Raw genomic sequence first — 13,641 nt, 5'->3', positions numbered from 1 at the left:
ATTCACCAGGTCTGCATACCAAGTCCTGCGTGGCCACGCAGGAGCTATCAAGATCACCGAGGCCCTCTCCTGTTTGATCCTGGCTACCAGCCTGGGAATGAGAGGAAACGGTGGGAACACATAAGCTAGGTTGAAGGTCCAAGGTGCTACTAGTGCATCTACTAGAGTCGCCTTGGGATCCCTGGATCTGGACCCGTAGCAAGGAACCTTGAAGTTCTGACGAGACGCCATCAGATCCATGTCTGGAATGCCCCATAATTGAGTTAGTTGGCAAAGATCTCCGGGTGGAGTTCACACTCCCCCGGATGGAATGTCTGACGACTCAGATAATCCGCTTCCCAGTTTTCCACACCTGGGATGTGGATCGCAGATAGGTGGCAGGAGTGATCCTCCGCCCATTGAATTATTTTGGTCACTTCTTTCATCGCCAGGGAACTCCTTGTTCCCCCCTGATGATTGATATACGCAACGGTCGTCATGTTGTCTGATTGGAATCTTATGAATCTGGCCTTTGCTAGCTGAGGCCAAGCCCTGAGAGCATTGAAGATCGCTCTTAGTTCCAGAATGTTTATCGGGAGAAGAGACTCTTCCCGAGACCATAGTCCCTGAGCTTTCAGGGATTCCCAGACCGCGCCCCAGCCCACTAGACTGGCGTCGGTCGTGACAATGACCCACTCTGGTCTGCGGAAGCTCATTCCCTGGGATAGATGGTCCAAGGTCAGCCACCAACGGAGTGAATCTCTGGTCTTCTGATCTACTTGAATCATTGGAGACAAGTCTGTATAGTCCCCATTCCACTGTTTGAGCATGCACAGTTGTAATGGTCTTAGATGAATTCGTGCAAAAGGAACTTTGTCCATTGCTGCAACCATCAACCCTACTACTTCCATGCACTGCGCTATGGAAGGACGTGGAACAGAATGAAGAACTTGACAAGTGCTTAGAAGTTTTGACTTTGACCTCTGTCAGAAAAATCCTCATTTCTAAGGAATCTATTATTGTTCCCAAGAAGGGAACTCTTGTTGACGGAGACAGAGAACTTTTTTCTATGTTCACCTTCCATCCGTGTGATCTGAGAAAGGCCAGAACGATGCCTGTATGAGCCTTTGCTTTTGACGGGGACGACGCTTGTATTAGAATGTCGTCCAAGTAAGGTACTACTGCAATGCCCCTCGGTCTTAGAACCGCTAGAAGGGGCCCTAGTACCTTTGTGAAAATCCTTGGAGCAGTGGCTAACCCGAATGGGAGGGCCACAAACTGGAAATGTTTGTCCAGAAAGGCGAACCTTAGGAACTGATGATGTTCTTTGTGGATAGGAATATGTAGGTACGCATCCTTTAGATCCACGGTAGTCATAAATTGACCTTCCTGGATAGTGGGTAGAATCGTTCGAATGGTTTCCATCTTGAACGATGGTACCCTGAGAAATTTGTTTAGGATCTTCAAATCCAAAATTGGTCTGAAAGTTCCCTCTTTTTTGGGAACTACGAACAGATTTGAATAAAATCCCATTCCTTGTTCCTTTATTGGAACTGGGTGTATCACTCCCATCTATAACAGGTCTTCTACACAATGTAAGACCGCCTGTCTCTTTATTTGGTTTAAGGATAAGTGAGAAATGTGGAACCTTCCCCTTGGGGGTAGTTCCCTGAATTCCAGAAGATAACCCTGAGAAACTATTTCTAGTGCCCAGGGATCCTGAACATCTCTTGCCCAAGCCTGAGCAAAGAGAGAGAGTCTGCCCCCTACTAGATCCGGTCCCGGATCAGGGGCTACTCCTTCATGCTGTTTTGTTAGCAGCAGCAGGCTTCTTGGCCTGCTTACCCTTGTTCCAGCCTTGCATCGGTTTCCAGGCTGGTTTGGGTTGTGAGGCATTACCCTCTTGCTTAGAGGATGCAGAGTTAGAGGCCGGTCCGTTCCTGAAATTGCGAAAGGAACGAAAATTAGACTTATTCTTGGCCTTGAAAGGCCTATCTTGTGGAAGGGCGTGGCCCTTTCCCCCAATGATGTCTGAGATAATCTCTTTCAATTCTGGTCCAAATAGAGTTTTACCTTTGAAAGGGATGTTAAGCAATTTTGTCTTGGATGACACATCCGCTGACCAAGACTTTAGCCAAAGCGCTCTGCGCGCCACGATTGCAAACCCTGAATTTTTCGCCGCTAATCTAGCTAAATGCAAAGCGGCATCTAAAATAAAAGAGTTAGCCAACTTAAGTGCGTGAACTCTGTCCATAACCTCCTCATATGGAGTCTCTCTACTGAGCGACTTTTCTAGTTCCTCGAACCAGAACCACGCTGCTGTAGTGACAGGAACAATGCACGAAATGGGTTGTAGAAGGTAACCTTGCTGTACAAAAATCTTTTTAAGCAAACCCTCCATTTTTTTATCCATAGGATCTTTGAAAGCACAACTATCCTCGATAGGAATAGTAGTGCGCTTGTTTAGAGTAGAAACTGCCCCCTCGACCTTAGGGACTGTCTGCCATAAGTCCTTTCTGGGGTCGACCATAGGAAATAATTTCTTAAATATAGGGGGGGGGGAACAAAAGGTATGCCGGGCTTTTCCCACTCCTTATTCACTATGTCCGCCACCCGCTTGGGTATAGGAAAAGCGTCTGGGTGCACCGGAACCTCTAGGAACTTGTCCATCTTGCATAATTTCTCTGGAATGACCAAGTTGTCACAATCATCCAGAGTAGATAACACCTCCTTAAGCAGTGCGCGGAGATGTTCTAATTTAAATTTAAATGTCACAACATCAGGTTCAGCTTGTTGAGAAATTTTTTCTGAATCTGAAATTTCCCCATCTGACAAAACCTCCCTCATGGCCCCTTCAGATTGGTGTGAGGGTATGACAGAACAATTATCTTCAGCGCCCTCCTGCTCTTCAGTGTTTAAAACAGAGCAATCGCGCTTTCTCTGATATGTAGGCATTTTGGATAAAATATTTGCTATGGAGTTATCCATTACAGCCGTCAATTGTTGCATGGTAATAAGCATTGGCGCGCTAGATGTACTAGGGGCCTCCTGCGTGGGCAAAACTGGTGTAGACACAGTAGGAGATGATGTAGTATCATGTTTACTCCCCTCATCTGAGGAATCATCTTGGGCAATTTCATTATCTGTGGCAGTACTGTCCTTACTTTGTTTGGACGCTATGGCACAATTATCACACAAATTTAAATGGGGAGACACATTGGCTTTCATACATATAGAACATAGCTTATCCGAAGGCACAGACATGTTAAACAGGCTTAAACTTGTCAATAAAGTACAAAAAACGTTTTAAAACAAAACCGTTACTGTCTCTTTAAATTTTAAACAGGAAACACTTTATTACTGAATATGTGAAAAAGTATGAAGGAATTGTTCAAAAATTACACCACAGTGTCTTAAAGCATTAAGAGTATTGCACACCAATTTTCAGAGCTTTAACCCTTAAAATAACGGAACCGGAGCCGTTTACAAATTTAACCCCTATACAGTCCCAGCTATAGCCTTTGCTGTGACCTAACCAAGCCCAGAGGGGAATACGATACCAAGTGACGCCTTCTAGAAACTTTTCCAGCTACTTTCAGATCCTCACACATGCATCTGCATGTCTTGCTCTCAAAAAACAACTGCGCAGTAATGGCGCGAAAATGAGGCTCAGCCTACAACTGGGAAGGCCCTCCCTGACTGGAAAAGGTGTCTAACATAGTGCCTGCCGTTAAAAAACGTTCCCCAAGTTTATAAATGTGAATTATCAGCATAAACATGTATAAAATGCCCAAATAAAGCAATCGATTTAGCCCATAAAAGTGTCTACCAGTTTTATAGCCCATATTAAGCCCTTTATTCTGTTTGCTTCACTAAGAAAATGGCTTACCGGTCCCCATGAGGGGAAATGACAGCCTTCCAGCATTACATGGTCTTGTTAGAAATATGGCTAGTCATACCTTAAGCAGAAAAGTCTGCTGTTTCCCCCAACTGAAGTTACTTCATCTCAACAGTCCTATGTGGAAACAGCAATCGATTTTAGTTACTGTCTGCTAAAATCATCTTCCTCTCACAAACAGAAATCTTCATCCTTTTCTGTTTCAGAGTAAATAGTACATACCAGCACTATTTTAAAATAACAAACACTTGATAGAAGAATAAAAAACTACATTTAAACACCAAAAAACTCTTAACCATCTCCGTGGAGATGTTGCCTGTGCAACGGCAAAGAGAATGACTGGGGTGGGCGGAGCCTAGGAGGGACTATATGGCCAGCTTTGCTGGGACTCTTTGCCATTTCCTGTTGGGGAAGAGATATTCCCACAAGTAAGGATGACGCCGTGGACCAGACACACCAATGTTGGAGAAAGATTTTTATTTTCAACCAGATCAGGGGGGGTGGTCATCCCACAAGCAAAAGTCTCTCCCTGACACTATGAGGTAGAATGAGACCTCCATACCCCACTGTATCTCAAAACCCATCCCTACATAATCTCCTAGCCACCTCCTTCTGACCTACACTTCAAGTCGATTGCTCTTCACAGAAAATGTTGCACTAGGAAATAGCAGTGTAATACTTTGCAATATTATAAACATTTTCTCTTATGTATAATGTTAGTTTAGCTATCCAAACCACAAATTCATTGCATAATTTAAAGGGACATTAAACACTTTGAGATGGTAATATAAAATGATAAATCATAAACATAAAAAAAACTCTGCAATATATCGTCATTTTTTTATTTTGTCCGCTTTTTCTGTAATTCCATTCTAAAATTGCGAGCTTTTCAGCTCCTGTTAGAAGTGGAAGTGCAGAACACTGCTATATTTCACTCAGCCATTGGCTGCACACTCTAGTGACCTATTTATAGCCATCCCTAATTGGCAACAGCAGAGAAGGTAACCTAAGTTACAACATAGACAATAAACACTTACACTTATTTTGTCACTATTTAAATAACTAATAAAACTTTAAAAAAAAAACATCTACAGGTTATTCTCAGACTAATCTTTTCTTTGAATGCATCATTCTATATAGCTTTTATTTAGTGTTTAGTGTCCCTTTAACATAAGTTGATTTCTTGATAATGTATGCAACAAACAGAAAAAAAGTCATATTAGCTCATTTTAGTTTAAAGGAACATGAAACTCAAAATGTTTCTTTAATGATTCAGATAGAGCATACAATTTTAAACAACATCCCAATATACTTCTATTATCTAATTTGCGTCATTCTTTATGTATCATTTGTTGAAGAAATAGCAATCCACATGGGTGAGCCAATTACATGAGGCATCTATGTGCAGCCAGCCACCAATCAGCAGCTTCTGAGCTTATTTAGATATGTTTTTCAACAAATGATATCAAGAGAATGAAGCACATTAGATAATAGAAGTAAATTGGAAAGTCGTTTAAAATTACATTCTCTTTCTAAATCATGAAAGAAAATATTTGGATTTCAGGTCCCTTTAATATCAGGTTACATTGTAGCCGGGTAGTGTTCCTGGAAGAACACTAAAGTCACTTGTATCACCAACTCCCACCTTCAGGACTTCTCATGGGCTGCATCTCTCCTCACTCTGACATTCTACCAGCATTCAAAGTTTTAAATCATCGCTCAGAACGTACCTCTTCAGAGAAACCTACCATTTATGGTCATAAATTTATCACTCATCCAGTACCAATCATCCAAAACTGAAACTCGTCATCCCCAAGAGTCTATGGCCTACAAACAGCACTCAGTCTGCCTAACCTGTCTAATATTTATGGATTGTACCATTCCACGTTCTAAAATGTATCATTACTAATGGACAGAAGGGTCTCTTCCCTTTTTCTGGGAGTCTTGAGCACAGTGGCTATTACTCACTGACTGGGGTGACATCTTACAATAAGTTTTGACAGGCTAACAACATATATTTCTTAGGAGGTAGATTTTTATGCTGAGACAGGCAGTACTGGAGACTGTGGTGATTAAAACAATATTAACCAAATTATTCAAGTGGCATATACTGTGACTTTTATTTTGGACCAATGAGACTTTTATCCAAATCGATTCTTGAACCCTTACATACTATAGGTTTGTTAGATATCACTAAACTTTGAAGCAGAGCTCACTGCTAATAATCCTTGTAGACCAATGTGACTGATGGATAATTACTTTTATATATGTAAAGTCCATCTTTGTTTATATTATATGGGGAAGCAAAGTTATATTTAACTTATATTGGACAGGGGGAACTATTCGTTTGGTGATATTTAATTTGCAGGCATAAGGGAAATTAGGGGTGAGCTCTGCAATCCAAATTTTGGACAGTCTGACACTTGCCATACATACAAATTGCCAATATGTGTTCAGAATTGGAGAACCAGTTCTCATGGGACTTTTCACCTTAACGGTTACTCAAACAGGTTAAAAAATAGACTTGGTTTCATTTTGCATTATTGAAAGTCCTACAATTTTGTATTATTCTCAGTGTGTTAGTGTGTGCATGGTGTGAGCTGTTCTTTAAAGGCTGTGTGCACTCTGTGTGTGCAACTGTACCATTGAGACAGTGTGCGTGTGGTGTGAGCTCTCCCTTTACGACTGTGTACACCGTGTGTGTTTGTGCATACTGTGATCTGTCCCTTTAACACTGTATTTGGTGTACTTTAAGGCTGTGTGCATCTATCACTTAAAGACTGTGTGAGTGTGGGGCTAGCTGTCTCTTTAAGACTGTGTGTGTTGTCAGTGTTTGTACTTGGCGTGATCTGTCCCTTTAAGGCCTGCATGATTAAGACTGTGTGCATGTGGTGAGAGTATTTTCTTTAAAGGCTGTGTGGGGTGTGTACCTGCAACTTTAAGACTGAATATCCATTTAAGGCTATGTGCATTGTATGTGTCTGTTCTTTTAAGACTTTTAGCGCACACAAGGTTGAGTGTATGCGCATACTGTGATCTGTCCCCTTTAAGACTGTGCGTATGGTGTAAGTTGCCCATTTAAAAGCTGTGTGCATTGTATGTGTACCTTTCCTTTTAAGACTGAGTGTGCCTTTAAAGGCTCTGTGCGCTGACTGTCCCTATAAGTCTTTGGGAGCATGCAAGGTTGTGTGTGCACATACTGGGTGACCTGTTGCTTTGAAACTCTGTGTGTGGTGTAAGTTGTCCCTTTAAAGACTGAGTGGGGTGTGTGTGCCTGTCCTTATAAGACTGAGTTAGCATTCGAAAAGTTGTAAATGCATTTTGTATATGGCCGCATGTCCCTTTAACATAGACCATCCCTTTAAGGCTGTATGCATTATATGTGCCTGTTCCTTTAAGACTTTGAGAGCATGCAAGGTTGTGTGTGTTTGTGCATATACTGTTATTTGTTCCTTTTAAGACTGTGTTTGGTGTGAGTTGTCTCTTTAAAGGCAGTGTGAGTTTTGTGTGCCTGTCCCTTTAAGTATGCATGAGCATGTGGTGAGTTGTATGTGCATTTTGTATGTGGCTGCCTGCCCCTTTAAGACTAAGCATCCGATTAAGGCTGTGTGCATAGTGTGTGTTTGTTCCTTAAAGACTTTGAAAATGTGGAAGGTTGTGTGTATTTGCATACTGTGATGTGTCCCGTTAGGACTGGGCGTGTGATGTGAGTTGTCCTTTTTAAAGGCTGTGCAGGTTGTATGTGCCTGGCCGTTTAAGACTGTGTGAGCGTTAGGTGAGTTGTACCTTTAAGGCTGTGCTGTGTGAACATTAGTCTCTCATAAGTGTGTGTCTGTACAGTAGCTACTGGTTGGGCTGCTGTAAGTCTATGGACTCTAGTTATGAAGCTCCGTATGTACCTGCCTTCGCCGGCCCCAATACGCTCGCCTAAGCTCGCCTCACATCGCCGCCGCGGACCTGAATACGCTCGCCAAAGTTATCAATAAATCTGTCAAAAAGCCGCGCACCAAGTACCGGGTGATGAGCAGCGGACTGTGATAGTTACCAATCATCAATCTCGCTGCTCTTCGGCTTTTTTACAGCTTTATTGATACCCCTGTCACTAAGCACTCACACTATACTATACTGTTCTACCCCCTATACCGGCGCCCCCGGAGCCCCCCGCAACTAAATAAAGTTATTAACCCCTAAACCGCCGCTCCTAGACCCCGTCGCAACTATAATAAATATATTAACCCCTAAACCGCCGCCCCCGGACCCCGCCCCAACCATAATAAATATGTTAACCCCTAAACCGCCACTCCTAGACCCCGCCGCAATTATAATAAATATATTAACCCCTAAACCGCCGCTCCTGGACCCCGCCGCAACCATAAAAAATATGTTAACCCCTAAACCGCCACTCCTAGACCCCGCCGCAACTATAATAAATATATTAACCCCTAAACCGCCGCAACTATAATAAATATGTTAACCCCTAAACCCCGGACCCCGCCGCCACCTACATAATACCTATTAACCCCTATCCTGCCCCCGACTATACCGCCGTCACCTATAATAAATTTATTAACCCCTATCCTGCCCCCCCTACACCGCCACCACTATAATAAAATTATTAACCCCTAAACCTAAGTCTAACACTAACCCTAAATAAATCTAAATAATATTACTCCTATTAACTAAATTAATCATATTTAAAACTAAATACTTACTTATAAAATAAACCCTAATATAGCTACAATATAACTAATAATTACATTGTAACTATTTTAGGATTTATTTTTATTTTACAGGCAACTTTGCATATATTTTAACTAGGTACAATAGCTATTAAATAGGTATTAACTATTTAATAGCTACCTAGTTAAAATAATTACAAAATTACCTGTAAAATAAATCCTAACCTAAGCTACCATTAAACCTAACACTACACTATCATTAAATTAATTATTCCAATTTAAAACTAAATACTTACCTGTAAAATAAACCCTAAGATAGCTACAATGTAATTAATAATTACATTGTAGCTATCTTAGGATTTATATTTATTTTACAGGCAACTTTGTATTTATTTTAACTAGGTACATTAGTTATTAAATAGGTATTAACTATTTAATAACTACCTAGCTAAAAGAAATACCTGTAAAATAAATCCTAACCTAAGTTATAATTAAACCTAACACTACACTATCATTAAATTAATTAAATAAATTAGCTACCAATACCTACAATTAAATACAATTAAATAAACTAAACTAAATTACAAAAAAACCAAACACTAAATTACAGAAAATAAAAAAATATTACAAGAATTTTAAACGAATTACACCTAATCTAAGCCTCCTAATAAAATTAAAAAAAAAACAAAATAATAAAAGCCCCTACCCTATTCTACATTACAAGGTAATCAGCTCTTTTACCAGCCCTTAAAAGGGCTTTTTGCGGGGCATGCCCCAAAGTAATCAGCTCTTTTGCCTGTAAAAAAAAAATACAACCCCCCCAACATTAAAACCCACATTAGCATCAGGTAATCTTACCTACCAAACAACGGTAGCTTCTGGGGCTTGTAGTCAGTTAGACATTTTCTTTTTTCGTATCACATTGAAATAGGACAAACTAAAAATCCCAAAATGCATGGGCTTAGGAACTGTGTAGGACAAATGCCCCAGCCTCCTTTCCCAAATATAAAATGTGGAGTATTTTTCTTTTCTTCTGACCTGTTATCTGCACTTTAACTAGTGTAACCTCAGCACTCAGCCCCTCCCTTCTCAGCAGTTGTGTGTGTGCATGTATTTGTATCTATGTGTACATGTTTATGTATATGTGTGTGTGTATGTTGTGTATCCAGAAAAAAGCAGGCAACACAGGAAACTTTGTAACAAGCCTTTTAATCCACAAAGTGTAAAGTAATAGGGCCTTAACCCATAATGTTTCGGTTCTGAAACAAACCTTTCTCAAATGGAGCCCATGGAAGACATAAATAACTCCCAAACAAACCCATCCTATATACCCAGTGTAGTGTCAATATGAAAGTGAATAATTACCCTGATTACTGCTTTCCCGCTCTGCATCAAACCTCCTGTCACACTACTACAACTCCATGCGTGTCCACGCATATTGACGTCATCAGTCACAGCCGACAAAGAAGCAGGCCGTGAGTGTTGGCATAGCAACGGTAAACAACCGTTTGTAGCGATGTGATGCGGCGAGAGGGGAAACGCAGACAGCAGGATGGTGTGTATCTATAGTTTATATACACTTTATCCATATATATCTTTCTTTTAGATGTATTTCATTTTTAGATACACACCATCCTGCTTCTTTGTCGGCTGTGACTGATGACGTCAATATGCGTGGACACGCATGGTGTTGTAGTAGTGTGACAGGCGGTTTGATGCGGAGCGGGAAAGCAGTAATCAGGGTAATTATTCACTTTGATATTGACACTACACTAGGTATATAGGATGGGTTTGTTTGGGAGTTATTTATGTCTTCCATGGGCTCCATTTGAGAAAGGTTCGTTTCAGAACCGAAACGTTATGGTTTAAGGCCCTATTACTTTACACTTTGTAGATTAAAAGGCTTGTTACAAAGTATCCTGTGTTGCCTGCTTTTTTCTGGATAAACAACATACCCTTAAGCCAGGTTTGTGTTCTGGACATTGCCTGTGTGTGTATATATATATATATATATATATATATATATATATATATATAAATATTTATTTGTGTATGTTTGTATGTAGCAGAAGGACAGACTTAACCCCATCATGCCGTTATGACGTTCTAACCGTTCGACTGTCCTGAAACCTTAGCCGCTTCCTATATGGGATTGCCTAGCATCATAGGCACTGCCTACTGACCCACGGTTAGGGTTGCCACCCAGCCGGTATTTTACTGGCACAGCTGGTAATCTGTGATTAGGAGTCGGTGCCAGCATTAGTAAAATACCGGCAATGCAAAAGCCAGTATTTTAAAATTCTAATGCCTGGCTTCCGGAGTCTACTATCTATTTCCCTGGAAAACAACCCGCTTACTGTAGCTGCACTATGACATGTGAGCTTTTACAATAAACAACTACATTTCCCAGTTGTTCTACGCAATACATTCTGGGAGTTGTAGTTTAACTAACCGCCTCATTCGCTAGCTAGACTGGTATTTTGGACTCAACTTCCCGTAATTCCTTTGCTATGGAGAGCTGTCAATAGCGCATGCGTGGTTTGTGGTAGGGTAATGGCGGCGACCTAGACTGGCACGGGGGTCCGTGTGTTGTGGGATGTCTGTCCTGAGGTTGGGAGTCTTGTCCCGGCTCCGTCCTACGTGAACATAAGGTGAAATCAGGGACCGCCGGACCAGGCTTTGTCCCACAATGCATGAAGGCGCTTGAATAAGGAGGTCCACATTCGGGTAAGGGTTATTTCTGCTATAATACCGAGAGCTCCGGGCTCATGTGACCCTCTGTTACCATACCCATGTGTGGGGTCATAGTACCCACCTCAGGGGCCGTATACAGCACTGTATATCTTATTTTAAGAAATATGGACGCTATTGAGGCATCTTGTGTTATCACTTATCAGATTTGTCCCAAATTAAAATTAAAATTAAATTAAAAATTGGGTTAACCAAGCTGTGCATATCTCTGGCATCTCGTTTTTGTCTCCGCCCTTTTGTGGATCCACCCTCACCCATGGCCGGTGTTCTATCAGAGTCTGCTCCTTTGTTAGAATCTGCTCCCTCTGACTGCTTGCTCTGTATGACGTAATCACACTCCACATATGTTAAATAGGATTGTGTGGAATGTGATTAAGTCAATCAGCAACATGCGCACTCAGAGGGAGCAGATTCTGACAAGGAAGTTGTTTCGGATCTTGCTGCCGCTACGCATGCAGTGTTGAAATGTAATACTGTCACACAAATTGAAAGTGTATTATATATTTTTATATATATATATATATATATATATATATATATATATATATATATATATATATATATATACACACACAAGGCAAAGTTCAATCACTTCTCACTGTGATTAAATATGCGACGATGTGCTTTCATCTTATTTTTCGTCATAAAGAGCATGCGCAGTCAGAGGGAGCAGATTCTGACAAAGGAGCAGAATCTGATACACCGATATATTTTTTAGGAAAAGGTGGCAACCATAATCGTGGTGTGTATGTCAAAAGGACCAGGGTACGCTGCTGGTCATTAAGGGGTTAAAAAAATTAAACTTTACCTTCACTTTAATAGTGTGCATAGGTAGAGAGTAAAGGAAGAAAAGAAATTATACAAGCAAACAAAAATAGAGGATGACAAGGAAAAATATCACTAAATTAAGTTACAGGAGCTGAGTACAAATGTTAAAGGAATTTAACCCACCTAAAGGGGTAAAACCATACTTTTTATGAGGAATAGAAAAATATGTGAAACTACACACAAGAGGAAAGACTACAATAAAAAAGATTGAACACACTAAGAGCAGATCTATGAGAGCAGAAATATGCTGTCCCCACTTTGGTTGTTGTTAAGAAATAATAAATATGCTGCCCTGCATCACCTGTTATAAAAAAAAAACATGCATTTAAAAAACTACTATATATAGGCAATAAAGTTTTAATTTTACAGTGCATAGACATGAAATGGTTAGCTTCACAGTTTTTCATGCAGTCTGATTACTTGCAACATTGTGTAAACATTGTGGTACCAGTGAGAGCACTGAGAATTAAATACGCTAAAATACTAAATTGGGCAGATGCTCCTAATAAACTACGCTAAGATATATATATATATATATATATATATATATATATATATATATATATATATATATATATATATATATATATATATATATATATATATATATATATATATATATATATATATATATATATATTATACCTGGCTCCGAGGTTCTTAACATATCATTTCTTCATCACAGATTTTGATTTACTTACGTTTCCCCTCCGCTCATGTCTCCAATCAAAGATATCTAGTCTTCAGAACTGTCAAACTCCATCCCTTATGCTAACATTGGTCTTGCCTACCGAACAACAGAAGCTTCTGGGACTTGTAGTCAGTTGTGCATTTTTTGTAGCACATTGGAATAGGATAAACTACAAGCCCCAAAATGCAACCCGCCGCCCGATCCTGCGTCATTCTAACCTGACATGGGTAGAGGGTGGGGCAGACTATCACATCAGGGTGGAGAATTAATTTAGACAGCCAATAGGGAAATGGTAGCGATTGCCTTCTGATGTCACGTGACTGCAGTAATTACATGGATGGTACACGAGTTGAAGTCAGAAGTAGTTGCAGAAGACTCAGATCTAATTCTATTGTAAACTCAACTGCCGTTTTACTTCTGCAGCTGCCTTGCTAATGCTTATACAGAAGGAGCTGTTATTTCGACTTATGCGGAACATGTAAGAAATACAACTGTGGAAAAGGAGCAACAATGTGTTTTCATGAAACAAGAAGCTAGGATCCTTATTAGAAGCTGCTTTATAACAGACGGACAGATTTTGAGGCTCGTCTTTTTCCAGCTCTGAATACTGGGAAGCTCATTTGGGCTTTGGCTTTGTACTAGAAACATGGAGACCTGGATATGGGAGAATATTACACGTGGAGCCCAACATTTATTTAAATTCTTTAATTTTGTTTTTTATTATTTATTTTGTAGGAAGTCGCTATCTGGGATTGCAAATGATGGGAAATCACTAAAATGAGTACAACCGAACATGCAAACTATTTAAACACAAA

The 13,641-nt window shown here is 40.3% G+C and overlaps 1 protein-coding gene across 1 annotated transcript in view; it reads right to left on the bottom strand.

The window, feature by feature from the left end:
• Positions 1-12,978, bottom strand: part of LSS (lanosterol synthase) — a 131,662-nt gene extending 118,684 nt beyond the window's left edge. Inside the window, exon 1 of the mRNA XM_053698896.1 lies at positions 12,837-12,978. Coding sequence (XP_053554871.1) covers positions 12,837-12,853 — 17 coding nt within the window. The 5' untranslated portion in view covers positions 12,854-12,978. The remainder of the gene's footprint in view (positions 1-12,836) is intronic.
• Between the last annotated feature and the right edge of the window lie 663 nt (positions 12,979-13,641).

This window comes from Bombina bombina, chromosome 1 (assembly GCF_027579735.1).
Source record: "Bombina bombina isolate aBomBom1 chromosome 1, aBomBom1.pri, whole genome shotgun sequence".
Classification (NCBI taxonomy): domain Eukaryota; kingdom Metazoa; phylum Chordata; class Amphibia; order Anura; family Bombinatoridae; genus Bombina; species Bombina bombina.
This window is presented reverse-complemented; position numbering and strand designations above follow the sequence as displayed.